Source organism: Lolium rigidum, chromosome 7 (genome assembly GCF_022539505.1).
Source record: "Lolium rigidum isolate FL_2022 chromosome 7, APGP_CSIRO_Lrig_0.1, whole genome shotgun sequence".
NCBI classification, from domain to species: Eukaryota; Viridiplantae; Streptophyta; class Magnoliopsida; order Poales; family Poaceae; genus Lolium; species Lolium rigidum.
In genome coordinates, this window is record NC_061514.1 from 233041240 (window position 1) to 233058725 (window position 17486).

The window sequence follows — 17486 nt, forward strand, 5'->3', positions numbered from 1 at the left end:
ACTTTGTTGTTCCCTTCTCGTTACAATCTGGTCACAAGGTCGTTTTTCTTTTCCATATCCACTTGAGAAGTACTCCGTTTTTTTTTTCCTATGAAGGAAGACAGCGTTACAATTTGTGTTCATTGGTGTCCTTTGCTCTGGCCTCTTGGCCTTGAGCACCATAGTTCGTGAGCTCTGTCTTTGAACTAAAAGATTAAGCTATCTTATTTACGAGGAAGAAAACAAGGCAAGTCATCACAGCGGGTGTTCGGAACTTAAGGTCATTAGAGGAGAGCAGTTGGTCCCACTCACTCTCGCCAATCATCATATTTGCAAACTGTTTCTGCTGCCAACATGATACCTGGAAAGTGACCCATTTCTCGCTCACAGCTTGCAAGTCAAGAAGACTGGTAAGAACACGGTGAGCTTGCTTTCTATATCACCCACTCTGGAGTAAGCAGCTCCAGAAAGGATGCAGATGTAAGCAGAGGAATATATCAGGATTTCACCTTTGTTTTTGTCTAGCTCTTGCTCAGCTACTCTTAAAAAAACTCTTAATAAGCTACTTACATATGAAACTGCAGCAGAAAGGTAACAAACTAATGATTCATACATATAGGATGAGAGTTCTGACTAACACAACGTCTCACTCTCAAAGAAGAGCGGACACATGCGGCCACAAAATCACAATCATGCACTCAAATTACATGGACTACTATAATTGCAAACCAAACTAGGCAGTAGCATACAGGCTGCACAGATGCGTGGCTCCAGCAATTTAACCACATCAAATGTTCATGCTTCTAGCAACCCTTCCATTCAGCGTTGTTTCGCTAGTATGAAGACCCGGTGATGCCCAATCCGAGTCTCATGGATGCGGCCAAGATGACGAAGGACCTAGAAAACAGTACAGGATTATCATGTCCATATTTGATATTTGGAACTAATTGGTTTTGTTTTAATAGATTTTTTTTGCAGTTGATGTAATATTCCCATAGTTTCAAGTTTTTCTACAGTTGATGTAACATATTCATGAAAAGTGCAGTAGTTTTTGTGAAGCTGGAAGGAAAGTACATGCACAGCAATATTCGTTTATAACTTTGAACTGGTGATCACTTAAGGATAGGGGTAGAAATTTCTTTTCTTCATCTTGTTCAATGACTACTCAAATTCGTCAATGTACTTGCTAGTTATTTTTTCAGTTACTTTAGACTATGGAAACAAGATATTAGAAGAACAGATGCAGTAGCAAAAAAAATTGTTATTTGTTCAGCTGTGATCATGAAGAATAGGAATATACTATAAAGTTTCGACCAAAGTGGTTAAAGATGCAAATACTCACGGTAAGGATAGATTTGCCTGTGTGATCAAGCTTTAGCCCAGGCCCCTTTATATCAGCTTCCAGGAAGAAATGCTTCCCCTTCGCTGCCTCAGTGGCAGCTATGTCCCTTAGTTCCTAGACAGAAACTACAATATGATTTTTTCTACATGATGAAATCAGATTAACAGCAATGTCCAGAACTTACCAAAGCCCTTTCCCATGTGTCTTCAGATAACTGCAAGAACGTTGAGAGTGGTAAAGAAAATGTCATCTCAAAAGTAACTGCTTATCAGCGAAAAGTAGCGCAAAAGGGAAACCTTTTTCTTAGGACATGCAACAAGATGAGCATTAGCATCTGCATATGTTGCCATCTCGTTTATTGCAATGTTAACCTTCTCCAGTGTAAGCCTCCCCCTCATGTACCTGTAATAACAAAATGGGATATCATATTTAGTGTCTAGTTATGAAAAAAACCATAAGATTTAATCACTATCATCTGAGACGAGCAAAATAGAATTTGCATATTCACCTGACAAAATATTAGGAAAGATGATTAATGTTTCCAGTGGCATTTGGACTAAGCAAAAAAATGAACATATGTTCTCCTAAATTTTAGTAAATTAGCCTGGAACCCTTTTCTTAATGTCAGCCACAAAGCTATTTATCACATTATTTATTTTCTTCAACTCAGATACCTCAACTCGTTCGACAAGGTAATACCAGTGATATACAGAGGTATAAAACTAACAGATAGTGATTGATGAGTTCAAAATGAAGAGAAAAGACCATGTAAGGAAACACGACCACATGTCCCACTACCAGAGTGATTGGATGACACTAATAAACCAAATCACTGCCTCAGAACAGTGCGCCCTACAGGCAGCAGAAGGATTACAATGCAAACAAAGCAGATTCAGCAGAGCAGATTTGTCTAGGCTCTACGTAAATCACAAAACAGTCGGCTAGCAACTCTGAGTATTTGTAGAAAAAGGAAAAGGAATGAGAACACACACATCACATATGCAGAGTAATACTGGAAAAAAAAAAAGCACTTGCATGTACATAAATCGGAAGCTCTAGCACAGAGATGTAAAAGAATAAAGGGCCGCTCAACCAGAGTTAGAAAATCAAAAGTGGATGGTTGCTCTTATATGAAGCAATGATACTGAAATGAAGCTACAGGTAAAATTGATAACTTACGATGACAATGAGTCAAGCTCCCCGGTGGATATATACCAACGAGGTGCTGCCCCTTTCCCCTTCTTCACAGAAACAAAAGAAGGCATTAGTTCAAAAAACAGAACTTCTTTTTAAAACAATTATAGCTAAGATCAGTGAATATTACACAAAATAAAATTCTTACTTTGGGAGCTGCAACTGGCTCATCCTTAATCTTAAAATCAGAGTCCAGAAATTCTGCAGGTGTGTTGAAACTAAAGCACTCAGGCAACATCCTGGAACAGAAACAGCATGATTCTTGTCACAAAAAGTGAAGATAGAGGTAACAGATAAAGTTAATAGCACCAAGTACCTTGCCGAGCTCTGTTCCAGAGGAGTAGCAACGATATCCTCACGCATCCCAGATGGCATGTTTGCAAGCATGTGCTGCAACTTCTGCTGTTGCTTCAAGGATTTCTCCACTAGTTTCTGCATCAGGATTTAAAAAAACCACAATGAGAAGTAGCCACGTTTCAACAACAGACTGAACAAAATTAGGTTCAAAGAGGTTAAGGGCAAATAAAAAAATATCATCCCCTTGTAAGACCCGCATATGTACTGGGCAGTGGTCATGGGTCATCATCCGACCCATCACCTGTTTCATGCCCAGCCTGAAACCACCCACTCTGCCCAGTGCCCAAGTGTTCAATGGGATGCTTGGCGTATTAGGCAACAAAGCAGGCAATGAAGTTGCTAACTACCAGGTGTTCAACGAAGTGTCTCCAAAGAAAGATCTGTATAATAGGAGACTCCACAAGGTTAGACACATGATGCCTACCAGCAACAATTCATGCCATGTTAGTTGGGTGTGGGTGGTGCGAAGGTGGAGCCACTCGCCAAAAACTCTGACAGTGTCACCAATGTTGGAGGTTTGCCTTTCTTCCAGAGCTTGATCTAGAAAGCCTCCCAGAGAAGGATATTATGGAACTATGTGATAGCAGCTGACTCTGCTCTTGGATTCTGATCATGTCGTGTTCATCGAGGAACCATGATGGCCCGCCGCAAGAATTGTGATCTGTGGCGACCCCGGGGGTCGTAGGCTAGACAAACCCAGATCTCCATCTGGCATAAGCCTAACCTAGATCTCTAGGGCCTACAGGGTGAGAATCGGTAACACAACAGTGACTCTACGACTCAAAGAGTAATACAAGCTCATACCTGAGCGAAAAACCAAAGTATTACAAGCAGAGGTCACTAACCTGACATTTCATCAATCAACGGAAGCGAAGTTATGCTATTCTAAATAGCAAGATAGCAAAAGGCCTAAGAGGCCAGGAGCATAACGGCGACGTCCCAGCCCATAGATTCCAGGCTGCCACCTGGGAATCCCAAGCTACTCGTCGATGTCGACCTAGAAACCTTCATTTGTTGGAGCGACTTCGTCTGAAACAAAGCATGCAAAGCTGAGTACAGGGACTCAGCAAGACTTAGTACAACCTGTTAGCAAAGCTGGTATGCGAGGCTTTATCTGGAGCTCATTTTGCGGAAAGCCAGTTTTCCTTTATAAAGAAGAGGGAGCAGAAGCTCGTCTATTCAGATCATTTTAAAAGGGGATAAGAGAGCGATATCTCTAGCTCTACTGATCATCATATTGAATCCACCGAATCTTCATCATATGTTGAACCTATCAACTAGGAGCACCCCCTCGATACCCTGAGGAGGGATCCTTATCACACATTGATTCCAAGTTTTACGATTAGGTTCATGTTGTCTATGATCACAGAATCCATCACCAAGTCGTCCATAACCGTGGACACGGCTTTTCGAAAAGATTTACCCTGCAGGGGTGTACAACTTTACCCACACGCGCCGACCGACTCTTAGCGCCACATGATTAACACACTTCCTTGGTGTGCCGGCAGAGGGTGGTCGACCAAAACCTTTCCCTTGCTTCGCCTATTCCATGAGTCAAACTAGCCGGGAGCTCCGTCATCGTAGGTAGCCATTCTCCGAGGCGGTCCCGGTCATTGTGCGCAGGGGATCCAGTTCAATGCCTCCAGCATCCTTCACCCCGGCCACGCCCTGTATGATGCACCTTTGAAAACCTTTTCCACGCCTTCGCCATGCAGAATGCCAAATGAAACTCGTAAACTAATTGACTCATGGGTAAGCTAGGCAAGTTCGGGCCAAGGGGTTCCCATGGGCCCCGTGTGGCTGTACGCTCAGTCTTGGTTCCGAAGGCGAGAACCTCAGGTCCTAGTATCGGCGAGAACGAGTCAAATCACCACATCCCCATGTGGCGGCCCATCCAAGCCTTTAAACATGTTTATTAACATCATCACTGATCTTACCACGTCATCCTGTCAAACTAGGTTCATTCGCAGCTCTGATTCATCAACCGGATGGATCAGAATTCGTTAACTAAGCATGGCTAAGCATATTCGATACAACGGCTCTAGCGATGCACACGAGCTCAAACCTAGTCTTGCTGGGGAGCGAGTGGCTCGGAGTATTTAGGCTACAAGGATGGTAAATACAACACACATAGGATAACTATATCTGCCGATAAAACATATTGGAAACGAATGCGATATGTAGGAACCAGAAGTAAAAGCATTTCGAAATCATAATGTGAACCAGGCTAGGGCTTGCCTTTGTCCCTGACAAACCAATATGGATCTTCGGAGATCCCATGCTTGACTTGTTCGTCGATGGACAATTATTGAGTTGTGTCATTGTCGATCTTCACCGTCTCGGATATGTGCTCTATCAATCGCGAAGAAGCAAATACCGGAAAGGTAAAACAACAATCAACACATGGCATAATGCAATGCGCAAACATGGATGATGACATGACATGTTAATTAGGTACTGAAACTAACCTTAAAACATGTTCATCAACTTAAATGGGGTCGAATGCATAAAACTACCGCATTTCGATAAACCCCACAAAGTGGCATTAGATTGTTCTAACATAAATGTTAGTCTGAAGTTGTTAGAATATGCATGATTTTGATACCAAAATGTAGATCTCATATTTCTGAAGATTTAGATATATTATAGATATTTTTCCGATTTAAAATGGATTAGTTATGATTTTTACGAGGTCAGGTGTTTTCTGAAAATGGAAAAGCAAAATACGAAATTAGTCTTTTAAATTCTCTGAAAATGTTTCCTCGACTGTTAGGTTTGAGTTTAGATGATAGCACCGAGTTTATAAAGCTGGAAAGTGGGTGCATCAACTTGTTCAAACATTTGGTCAAGCTGCTGGCTTCAAAATCTGAACATCGGTACTGAACTACATCTATACTCTGAGCACTAACAGCTACCTCCTTGTTTGTTGAATTTAAATTGAGTTGTCTCAGTTTGGCACGCATTTGCACAGCAGCTGCAAAAGGGAAAAACAGTAGACATAACTATGCAAGTACTGACAGTATATTCACATGTAATCAGATTGGTTCCCTACTACCAGGGTTAGAAGATTAAGTGTAGCCTGGATTAAAAATGTGTATCAATAGAGATTAACCTTGCCAAGCTACCTACAGCCATTTGGACGGAGTTGTTTTATCGAAACTGAAAGGGACGATGCTGTCTGTCTCTCTGTAGCTTCAGACTGAAACAACATGCTGGAGCTCTTTCTGGGCACGCACGGAGCCACGGACACAAATGGTCAGGCCGCGCGGGGCATCGTTTGGGCGCGCGTTCAACAAGGACGACCGCGTGGATAAGTTAGGTGGCGGCGCCGCTAGCGATTGGTCATCGGAACGTGGCCGGCGACGATGTCCGGCAGCGACGCGGGCAGGCTCACGTGGCGGGAGCGAAACAGAGGGGATGGGAGTGAAGCGTGAGCACTGGGAGACTCAGAAGCTCACCGTGAGCGCTTTGGTGGTGTCGTTGAGCTCGGAGGAGGTCGGAATCGACCGAATCAATGGAGACCCGACGTCGGGCGGGCGAGCTTGTCGGCGACGAAACACGTCGAGGGAGCTCGATTCCTTCGGCCAGAGAGCTCAGGGAGGCCAGGCGGAGCTCCAGGGATGCTCGCCCGGGCTCGGGGATGCTCGGAATGGCGGGCCAAGGGGGTTGGCCGTGAGCTAGGGTTAGGGTTTCGTGCGGGGATTGCGAGCGAGAGCGAGGGAGAGGAAGAACTGGGCGGCCTAGGGTTCTCGCGGCGGCGGATGGGGTACTTGTAGACGGCGGGGTCGGCGACGTTCATCTCGACGCAGGCGAGCGACCAGTGCTCGACAGCGTGCTGCTTCCTGATCGTGAGGTAGAAGATGACTGGAAGAGAATGGGTCGGGCCTTGATGGGCCACTCCTGGGCTGCTTGTTGGGCTGCACTAGCTGGGCTGCGTAAGAGAGGAAAGAGAGGTAGAGAGTTGGGCTGCAACACAAATAGACAGGGTTTTCTCCCTTCTCTTTTTAAATTCTGTTTTCAGATTTGTATTCAACTCCTTTTGCTATTTGAATTTTCTTTGAAGATTCAAACTTTCTAAACTTTCAAAAATAGCCAGGGAATATCATAGAATAGAATAGAGGCTCCACTAGTTTTATTTGGTAAACATTTGAGTATTTGAACTCAGAGAGAGAAAGATTCAAACCAACATTAGGGTTTTCCAAAACAATTCATTGATGCAATTTTCTTAGAAAAATTATCATGATGCTCATGATGCACAAACAATCCTAATTAGGGTTTATCAAAAAGAGGGGTGTTACAGATCTATCCCCCTTAAAAGAATCTCGTCCCGAGATTCCAAGGTAGGAATAGAGAAAGTAACAAGGACTACACAGGTCTTCAACGATATTGTCGATACCACGACAGTCTTCCTTTATGAAGAGGTTGATTCACGACGTCATGAAGAAGTTGATCCATAACACCATGAATGAAGTTGATCCACCACACCACGAATGAAGCGCTTCATTTTCTTCCTTTGAGGTTGTTGCTCAGCAGCTCCTAAAGGAAAGAGGGAATGACACTGGACAGTCGATCTTTACAAAGATCGAGTATCCCATGGTAAACTCATGGAAGGAGTATTGGAAAAACAACTCTTGAGATGATAAACATGAAACACGTCAAGGTACCGGAGGAGACGAAAGAAGTTTCAAATTTTGGTAGGCAATTGCTCCACGCTTTACAAGAATACGAAGGACAAGGTAGCGAGGAGTTAAACTGCCTTTCATACCATGACGAGGCATCGTAGAAGCACAAATGATTATCCAACGAGAGTAACTTTGGATTTCAAAATCATAGTCACTCTTCATGAGGCTAAAGATGACAATCGAAACGTTGAATTGATTGATCTCATCAAAAAGAGTGCAGGAGTGCCTAGATATATTGCTCTTGGATCGAATTGCACCAGACAGATTCGGTGGATTGAATTGAAAGAGATCATTCGACGAATACAAATTTAGAGGAAGGGAAAAAGCATTGTCGAACGACGTAGCAAGGATCACCGGGAGGTGAAACTTCTTCCCACGGAGTTGTTATCACCGGAGAACTGGTTTCGAGGGATTGACCGAGAAACATTTAGCAACTCTGCTTCTAAAGTTATCCTTGATGTTCTGGACACCAATATCAGGCTTCTGAAAAGCCTTCAATAAGTCATCAAGTGAGGGTCAGACTTTCAGATTGAAAAGACATCATAAGGGCAACTCCTAGAATAAGTCGCACAAGATCCTTATGGAGAGTGGTTATTCTTTTTACTTCAAGAAATCTTAGCATTAGGACTTCCGACTAATTGTGTTAACCACGACATCAATCTTGCCGGATTTATAAAGAGACCTATGTCAAGACTCCTTGAGAAACACTAACCATCATTGCTGCTTGAGATTCGGCTTAGGTTTGGTGTAAATATATTTCAGACTCAGCATGTCCAAATAGAAATTTGGATCAACTACCACCAAGTTCAAGCTGCTAGATTCTCAAGATATAGACTACAATGTCAAGCTCCCAAAAGATTGAGCTAATTGCGTAATACATGTGGTTGCGACTACCAAAGGCAATTGCGTGCACATGAACTTGTAATTTTAACACAATTGAGTCCTTGTGGGGACATCAAAGAAGATAACGAAGTTATTAAGCTTCTTCTCTTTCTTGAACAAACCAGTTAGTGGCTTGGGGTGCATAGAGAAAATTTTCAAGAGAATGGAGGTAACAACCTGCGATCTCAAGAACGTTCCACACATGCATGACTGACTTGCGATGATTCCGTAGGAAAGGAAAGGGAACTCTACTCGGATCCACGGCGACATCTTTCAGCAAATGCACGTGAGCCAAAGAAGATCACTTCCAGCATCCAGAACACATACTTCGTGACAACACAAAGTTGGTTCTTAAAAGTTACCAAAATTAGTGCCAGTTGTTCAATATGAACCTCTTTAGACATGGAGAAAATAAGAATGTCATCGATGAGCTCAACAACGAACTTATCAAGATACTCTAATGAGATGGTCTCATATGTTGAATGAACGAGGCAAAAGTATTGGTCAGACCAAAGGACATGATGATGCACTCAAGCAAAACACCACGAGTAGAAACACCATCAAGATAGTCCTTAGAACTGAGTTTGATTTGTCGATAGCCCAAGCTCAAATAAAATATGGGGAAGATAACATATCCATAAAGGAAATACTTCCTTTCTCCAACACGAATAAAGTCAGACATCCCTTTAAGAAGGAACAAGTCTGATAGAGCTTTTGTCTTACAACTCTCCAAGTTGTTGTTTAAGCTCAACCAACTAGTCCAGAATGTCCAGTACGGTTTCTTGGAGAAGTAGTGATTCAGAGAACCAGCTCACTCACGAACTTGACAACACTGTCATGTGGAAACATGGCGATACTTCTAGAAAGATATACAGAATATCACGTACCACCGATAAGTCACTGAGTTCGAGAGGGAAGCTTGCTTTTCAAAGTAGCTGATGTGGTCTTGAGAGCTTTGGGTACGAACCTAACTCTTTGACCGAAAAAGGTGTGCCTAAATAACAGACTTGGGAACGCAGTCAAACTTTGCATAGTGATATATTAACCAATCATTCTAAGAATGACAGAAATGTCCTTGGATTTCGAAGCAATGAGAATTGCTAAGAATCTCGGATAGACACATCAATACATACACCCCAACATTCCCAAGCACGAACAACTCGGAGGAAGGGCGAGTAAAGATATGTAAGAGCATCGATAAGGCCATGAGACCTAGCACGATCTATAGATATAAAAGAGTGTGATACACTAAGGTAGAACATAACAGAAAGTGCAGAAACCTCACATTCTGCGGATTACAACACTTTGACCGGGTCCTAGAAATGGACGAGGTACTGGAGTTTTTTCTCCTAACATCTCGAAGTGAAATGTATTGAAAGACCACAGGTGTAACACATGCACTAGAAAACACCAATGCACCTTTACCACTGGGCTGCTAACTAGCAGACAAAGGTCGGAACGAAACTAAAGAGGAGGAACATAATCAGAATTAGAAATCCTGAGATGTAGATGCACAAGATAGCACTCTTCTAAAACTCGTGCAGAAAAGGGAGGTGTGGCAGAGTCACGGACATAGATGTGAGACTCACAAAGAGCACTCTTGTCGTGATCCATTTGGTTCCATGAAAGAACCTCTGCCATAGCTAATGGTAGGGAAGATCTGTTGTTGCCGTAATTCAATCACGACAATAACCACAAGCTTGAAGGATACTTTGAATTAGCCATCCTGACGTATGGTTTGACCATTAACAATAGGGATCAACGGAAATGGATCTTGGGTTAAAGGTCAGCATCATGTACTGAGGTTCAAAAGAACCTAGCACAATCCGGGACCTTCGGTTCAAGTCCAAGAGTTAAAACATGGAGAAAGGAGTAATTACGATCTAAGTGACACAAGGGACACTTCGAGGCAGTAATCACAAGGTAACTTTCAAGAAGCCATACCTAGCTTCAGAAGTACCCAAACAAATAAAAAGAAGACATCCGAGGTGAAAGGAAACCTCAAAGCCTAGAACAGAATTATGTGGAACTCACAAAGTAGAGAGATCATGATGGAAGGAGATCTCACTGACGAAACAAAACAAAGAGAGATTAGAGAACACACAAGACTTTAGAAAACTCAACGCTAGGTCAACTGGTTAAGGAACGACCTGCCCTTGAGGCACCTAAGTTTTGAAGGACCAGAAGAGATAGTAAAATTTCTCAAATCAACACAAGGTAAGGTGACTTCGAATTAGAGCGATACCAGATAAGGAGTAAAAAGAATCCTAATCAGATTTTCGTAAATACTTTTAGTTTTTAAATAGTTTTCACAACCACTAGACTCAACATCGACCAATAGAAAGGGTTTTCCTACAGGCAGTCCTGCTCTGATACCAAAACCTGTGGCGACCCCGGGGGTCGTAGGCTAGACAAACCCAGATCTCCATCTGGCATAAGCCTAACCTAGATCTCTAGGGCCTACAGGGTGAGAATCGGTAACACAACAGTGACTCTACGACTCAAAGAGTAATACAAGCTCATAACTGAGCGAAAAACCAAAGTATTACAAGCGAGAGGTCACTGACACGACATTTCATCAATCAACGGAAGCAAAGTTATGCTATTCTAAATAGCAAGATAGCAAAAGGCCTAAGAGGCCGGGAGCATAACGGCGACGTCCCGGCCCATAGATTCCAGGCTGCCACCCGGGAATCCCAAGCTACTCGTCGATGTCGACCTAGAAACCTTCATTTGTTGGAGCGACTTCGTCCGAAACAAAGCATGCAAAGCTGAGTACGGGGACTCAACAAGACTTAGTACAACTCTGTTAGCAAAGCTGGTATGCGAGGCTTTATGTGGAGCTCATTTTGCGGAAAGCCGGTTTTCCTTTATAAAGCAAGAGGGAGCGAAGCTCGTCTACTCGGATCATTTTAAAAGGGGATAAGAGAGCGATATCTCTAGCTCTACTGATCATCATATTGAATCCACCGAATCTTCATCATATGTTGAACCTATCAACTAGGAGCACCCCCTCGATACCACGAGGAGGGATCCTTATCACACATTGATTCCAAGTTTTACGATTAGGTTCATGTTGTCTATGATCACGAGAATCCATCACCAAGTCGTCCATAACCGTGGACACGGCTTCTCGAAAAGATTTACCCTGCAGGGGTGTACAACTTTACCCACACGCGCCGAGCCGACTCTTAGCGCCAGCATGATTAACACACTTCCTTGGTGTGCCGGCGGAGAGTGGTCGACCAAAACCTTTCCCTTGCTTCGCCTATTCCATGAGTCAAACTAGCTGGGAGCTCCGTCATCGTAGGTAGCCATTCTCCGAGGCGGTCCCGGTCATTGTGCGCGGGGATCCGGTTCAATGCCTCCGGCATCCTTCACCCTAGCCACATCCCTGTATGATGCACCTTTGAAAACCTTTTCCACGCCTTCGCCATGCGAGAATGCCAAATGGAACTCGTAAACTAATTGACTCATGGGTAAGCTAGACAAGTTCGGGCCAAGGGGTTCCCATGGGCCCCGTGTGGCTGTACGCTCGATCTTGGTTCCGAAGGCGAGAACCTCAGGTCCTAGTATCGGCGAGAACGAGTCAAATCACCACATCCCCATGTGGCGGCCCATCCAAGCCTTTAAACATGTTTATTAACATCAACACCGATCTTACCACGTCATCCTGTCAAACTAGGTTCATTCGCAGCTCTGATTCATCAACCGGATGGATCAGAATTCGTTAACTAAGCATGGCTAAGCATATTCGATACAACGGCTCTAGCGATGCACACGAGCTCAAACCTAGTCTTGCTGGGAGCAGTGGCTCAGAGTATTTAGGCTACAAGGATGGTAAATGCAACACACATAGGATAACTATTCCTGCCGATAAAACATATTGGAAACGAATGCGATATGTAGGAACCAGAAGTAAAAGCATTTCGAAATCATAATGTGAACCAGGCTAGGGCTTGCCTTTGTCCCTGACAAACCAATATGGATCTTCGGAGATCCCATGCTTGACTTGTTCGTCGATGGACAATTATTGAGTTGTGTCATTGTCGATCTTCACCGTCTCGGATATGTGCTCTATCAATCGCGAAGAAGCAAATACCGGAAAGGTAAAACAACAATCAACACATGGCATAATGCAATGCGCAAACATGGATGATGACATGACATGTTAATTAGGTACTGAAACTAACCTTAAAACATGTTCATCAACTTAAATGGGGTCGAATGCATAAAACACCGCATTTCGATAAACCCCACAAAGTGGCATTAGATTGTTCTAACATAAATGTTAACTGAAGTTGTTAGAATATGCATGATTTTGATACCAAAATGTAGATCTCATATTTCTGAAGATTTAGATATATTATAGATATTTTTCCGATTTAAAATGGATTAGTTATGATTTTTACGAGGTCAGGTGTTTTCTGAAAATGGAAAAGCAAAATACGAAATTAGTCTTTTAAATTCTCTGAAAATGTCCCACTGGGTTTGTTAGGAAGCACCGAGTTTATAAAGCTGGAAAGTGGGTGCATCAACTTGTTCAAACATTTGGTCAAGCTGCTGGCTTCAAAATCTGAACATCGGTACTGAACTACATCTATACTCTGAGCACTAACAGCTACCTCCTGTTTGTTAAATTTAAATCGAGTTGATTCAGTTTGGCATGCATTTGCACGACAGGTGCAAAAGGGAAAAACAGTAGACATAACTATGCAAGTACTGACCGTATATTCACATGTAATCAGATTGGTTCTCTACTACCAGGGTTAGAAGATTAAGTGTAGCCTGGATTAAAAATGTGTATCAAAAGAGATTAACCTTGCCAAGCTACCTACAGCCATTTGGACGGAGTTGTTTTATCGAAACTGAAAGGGACGATGCTGTCTGTCTCTCTGTAGCTTCAGACTGAAACAACATACTGGAGCTCTTTCTGGGCACGCACGGAGCCACGGACACAAATGGTCAGGCCGCGCGGGGCATCGTTTGGGCGCGCGTTCAACAAGGACGACCGCGTGGAGAAGTTAGGTGGCGGCACTGCTAGCGATTGGTCATCGGAACGTGGCCGGCGACGATGTCCGGCAGCGGCGCGGGCAGGCTCACGTGGCGGGAGCGAAACAGAGGGGATGGGAGTGAAGCGTGAGCACTGGGAGACTCAGAAGCTCACCGTGAGCGCTTCGGTGGTGTCGTTGAGCTCGGAGGAGGTCGGAATCGACCGAATCGATGGAGACCCGACGTCGGGCGGCGAGCTTGTCGGCGACGAACCACGTCGAGGGAGCTCGATTCCTTAGGCCAGAGAGCTCAGGGAGGCCAGGCGGAGCTCCAGGGATGCTCGCCCAGGCTCGGGGATGCTCGGAATGGCGGGCCAAGGGGGTTGGCCGTGAGCTAGGGTTAGGGTTTCGTGCGGGGATTGCGAGCGAGAGTGAAGGAGAGGAAGAACTGGGCGGCCTAGGGTTCTCGCGGCGGCGGATGGGGTACTTGTAGACGGCGGGGTCGGCGACGTTCATCTCGACGCAGGCGAGCGACCAGTGCTCGACAGCGTGCTGCTTCCTGATCGTGAGGTAGAAGATGACTGGAAGAGAATGGGTCGGGCCTTGATGGGCCACTCCTGGGCTGCTTGTTGGGCTGCACTAGCTGGGCTGCGTAAGAGAGGAAAGAGAGGTAGAGAGTTGGGCTGCAACACAAATAGACAGGGTTTTCTCCCTTCTCTTTTTAAATTCTGTTTTCAGATTTGTATTCAACTCCTTTTGCTATTTGAATTTTCTTTGAAGATTCAAACTTTCTAAACTTTCAAAAATAGCCAGGGAATATCATAGAATAGAATAGAGGCTCCACTAGTTTTATTTGGTAAACATTTGAGTATTTGAACTCAGAGAGAGAAAGATTCAAACCAACATTAGGGTTTTCCAAAACAATTCATTGATGCAATTTTCTTAGAAAAATTATCATGATGCTCATGATGCACAAACAATCCTAATTAGGGTTTATCAAAAAGAGGGGTGTTACATGATCCCAAGAGTATGTCATGAACTCATGATGTAGCAGTTGTTCACGGAAATACCGCCATGGGGCTAGGTGGTTTCAGGCTTTCAGCCCTGGACACCGTGAGCAGCAACATATGGGGAAATGCCATCATGGAAGCATGACAGCTTCAGTTCTGGTCCTGGTGTTCATGTGTTTGTTTTGATAACGAAAACAGGAATGTTCGACCGACAATCCTAGTCCTCACATGTTTGTTGGCAGTTCTCTGTCTTTGGCATTAACAGTGGATGTAAATCCTGGTGCTTTTCTCGCTCTTCTATAAACATATGTTGAGGGATACCGCCCCCTCTGGTCTCGTTTTTTAAAATAAAAAAAATCCTGGTTCTTACCCCCTGTTCTTACGAGATTTGACGCGTGTTCAGTGGGGCTGTTGGATTTGTACAGGTGCAATTTGAGTTGGGCCAAAGCTGGAGCCGGCATCCAGTTTACCCTCACTCTTGGAGATGTTGAGATCATCGTGACTTTGCGCGCAAGCAATTTATGCCAAGTCATGGATATATTTTGTTAGCACTTTGCACATGTTTCACAAATATATCAAATGGATTGGCAGAAGAACTGGGAAGTGCACATGGAATTATAAGCAGTCGTACTAATAGTTGAGTCTCACATAGTGCTAAGAAATTTCCTCTATCTAGGGAATATGAGCTGTCTTCTTTGAGAATGATATTGCTGTATGCAAGAGATTTAGATTGGCAGTGAGCCCTGTTGACATGATAAAGAAGTTGCATCTTGGCAAAATTTGGCAAATCTTTGAAGCATACGTGGGCATAGTAACTTCTGAGTCCAAAATGGATAACCAACCAGTGTACATATCAGATTTATAGTTGTTTGGTGCTAGTGAACCTCATTTGACAATATCAGCATGCACATGGGAATGCCCTGACCTTAAAATGGGAGCCAAAGGTTTCTATACAGATAACACAAGGTTATGGAGTGATGGTATTTCAGGTGCTAAAGTGCTTAGACAGGTGCAAGGATGTATGTTCATTGATCCGTTTTAGAAAACATTCAGTACCAGCGATGGGGTCATGACAACTGATCGATCATTTCTGAAATTTGGAAAACGAATTTCAGTACAGACCATTATCTCCTGGCATCCAGTCATATATTTCTGGAAGAGTGACAACACTTCTTACAGCTGGAACACGTGAAACTAGTGGCCGAGTTTCAGGGTTGAGAAACATTCAACATGTGAGTTGGAGCTACAAGGTGGTGCTAGAGGAACAAGTCATTGTGTGGGGGAAGCCAATGTTTTGTGGGGGCAGGTAATCTAACATCAATCCCACATGTGCACTGGACTCAGTGGTCATGGAGTGGCTCGAAATTCAGGTGGACATAGGCCGATGACTCTACTGGTAGCTAAAGAAGCAGCTGAGGAAAGGGCATTGAACAAATGAAATGAAATCTCCTGTCCATTTTCTTCTTCGTCCTGCATACTGTATCTCCTCTTCTATCTCACTGATTTGTGCTTCTCTCCACCGTTATTTGGGTTGGATTTTGACCTCACATCCCGGTAATATGTACTCCAATTTAAAATTGCTACCTCGTAGCACAATTCCTATCGCCTTTTCAAAAGAAAAAATAAATCCATTTCATGCCCTATGATTTAAATCAACCGGTCATCCATCACAAGAGCAGCAAGTGGAACAAGATTAGCCCGTTTTGTTTAGCAAACACCACCATCAGTGGACAATTTGCATCCCTGATCCTCACAGTCAGGGTAGGAACAAGAGACAGGTATACAATTACTTCGATCTTTTAATGAGTCCTCCTCATGTACTGTAATTGTAACTGTTCCACCATTTCCCCGAAAGAAAATGGCAGGGTTACCCAGATTAGCCTCTCATCAGGATATCCTAATGGTTTCCCCTTTCCCTGTTTGCTGTTTACCAATTACCACACCGGTTCTGGATTCTCAAAGAAACAGAGAAAATAGCATTCAGAGACAGACCGCAGCCCAGTAGGGCACGAGATCTGGCAACCTGTGGGTACACTGAGCACGGAACGATACCTTGGCCTTGGGGATGGCGTCCAGCTCCTCCTGCAGGCGGCGGCGGATGGCCTGCACCTGCGCCTCCATGGCCGTCACCGAGGCGTCCACGGCGGCGAGGTCGGTCACCGCCGTCGCCGGGTACACTGCGTACGGGTATGATAAGGGGTCAGGGCCCACGACGCTAGGGTTTCGTGAGTGGGCTGGGCTGGGGGGAAAGCTCACTGTTCCGGGCAAGGGCGAGGTCCTGGAGCTCGTTGACACGGGAGCGGAAGGCGGTGGCCACGGCTTCCAGTGACGAGCTTGCGGGGTTCGCGGCGGCGGCGTCCATGAGCAAGGGAGGCCTCGGCGGCGGGCGGCGGGCGGCGGGGACAGAGAGTGTGGTTTGGGCGGGAAGGAAACGGGAGCGTCGGGTTTGGGGAAAATTGGGAACTCGGGGCTTGTTCCAGCAGTCAATCCGTGGGCTGGTGTGAGACAGTGAGAGAGCCAGACAATTTCCCGGTGGAGTACTCGAGCGCATCGTTGGGCGCGAGTTTGGTTTGAGTTTGACAGAAAATTATGGTCAGGATAGTTACTGATTCATATTTATGCATTTGATCGGATCTTAAATCGTTCCATTTTAGATAGATTTATACTTCTTTTTTCCCTGAGCGGAGGAGTATGGAAGAGTACATATGGGTGATAAACTGGCAACAACTCACAGTATAGAGCGTGTTTGGTTGTGTAGGCTGATTTTGCGCTTAAGTTGTGTGGATGTCAGCAGTCCAAAAGAAACTACGAGCTCCGTACTTCGTCTGGTAGATGGTGAAGATTTTATGTAACGGTGAGACAAATCTGCCCTCTCTATTGGGTAGGGTGCAAACACCTCTTTTTGCTCTCCTAGTGCACGAAAGCTATTGTTTGGTTGCACAATGAGGCTCCTATGTTAACCTTCTTTATTGGAGTGGTGAGGTTACCTATAAATTGTGAGTAAATAGTAACACGTTGCAACATTCAGTTTATTAAAAGAAGGTGGTAA

The 17486-nt window shown here is 44.3% G+C and overlaps 1 protein-coding gene across 1 annotated transcript; it reads right to left on the bottom strand.

The window, feature by feature from the left end:
• Positions 1-762: 762 nt before the first annotated feature.
• LOC124678989 (spindle and kinetochore-associated protein 1 homolog) lies at positions 763-16799 on the bottom strand. The gene is made up of 9 exons (XM_047214832.1): positions 16694-16799; positions 16490-16614; positions 2832-2947; positions 2664-2754; positions 2501-2562; positions 1618-1723; positions 1506-1535; positions 1322-1435; positions 763-876 (listed from the first exon to the last, which is right to left on the bottom strand). Exons 1-9 carry the CDS (start codon positions 16797-16799, stop codon positions 799-801), a joined length of 828 nt encoding a protein of 275 aa, XP_047070788.1. The 3' UTR covers positions 763-798.
• Positions 16800-17486: the final 687 nt, after the last annotated feature.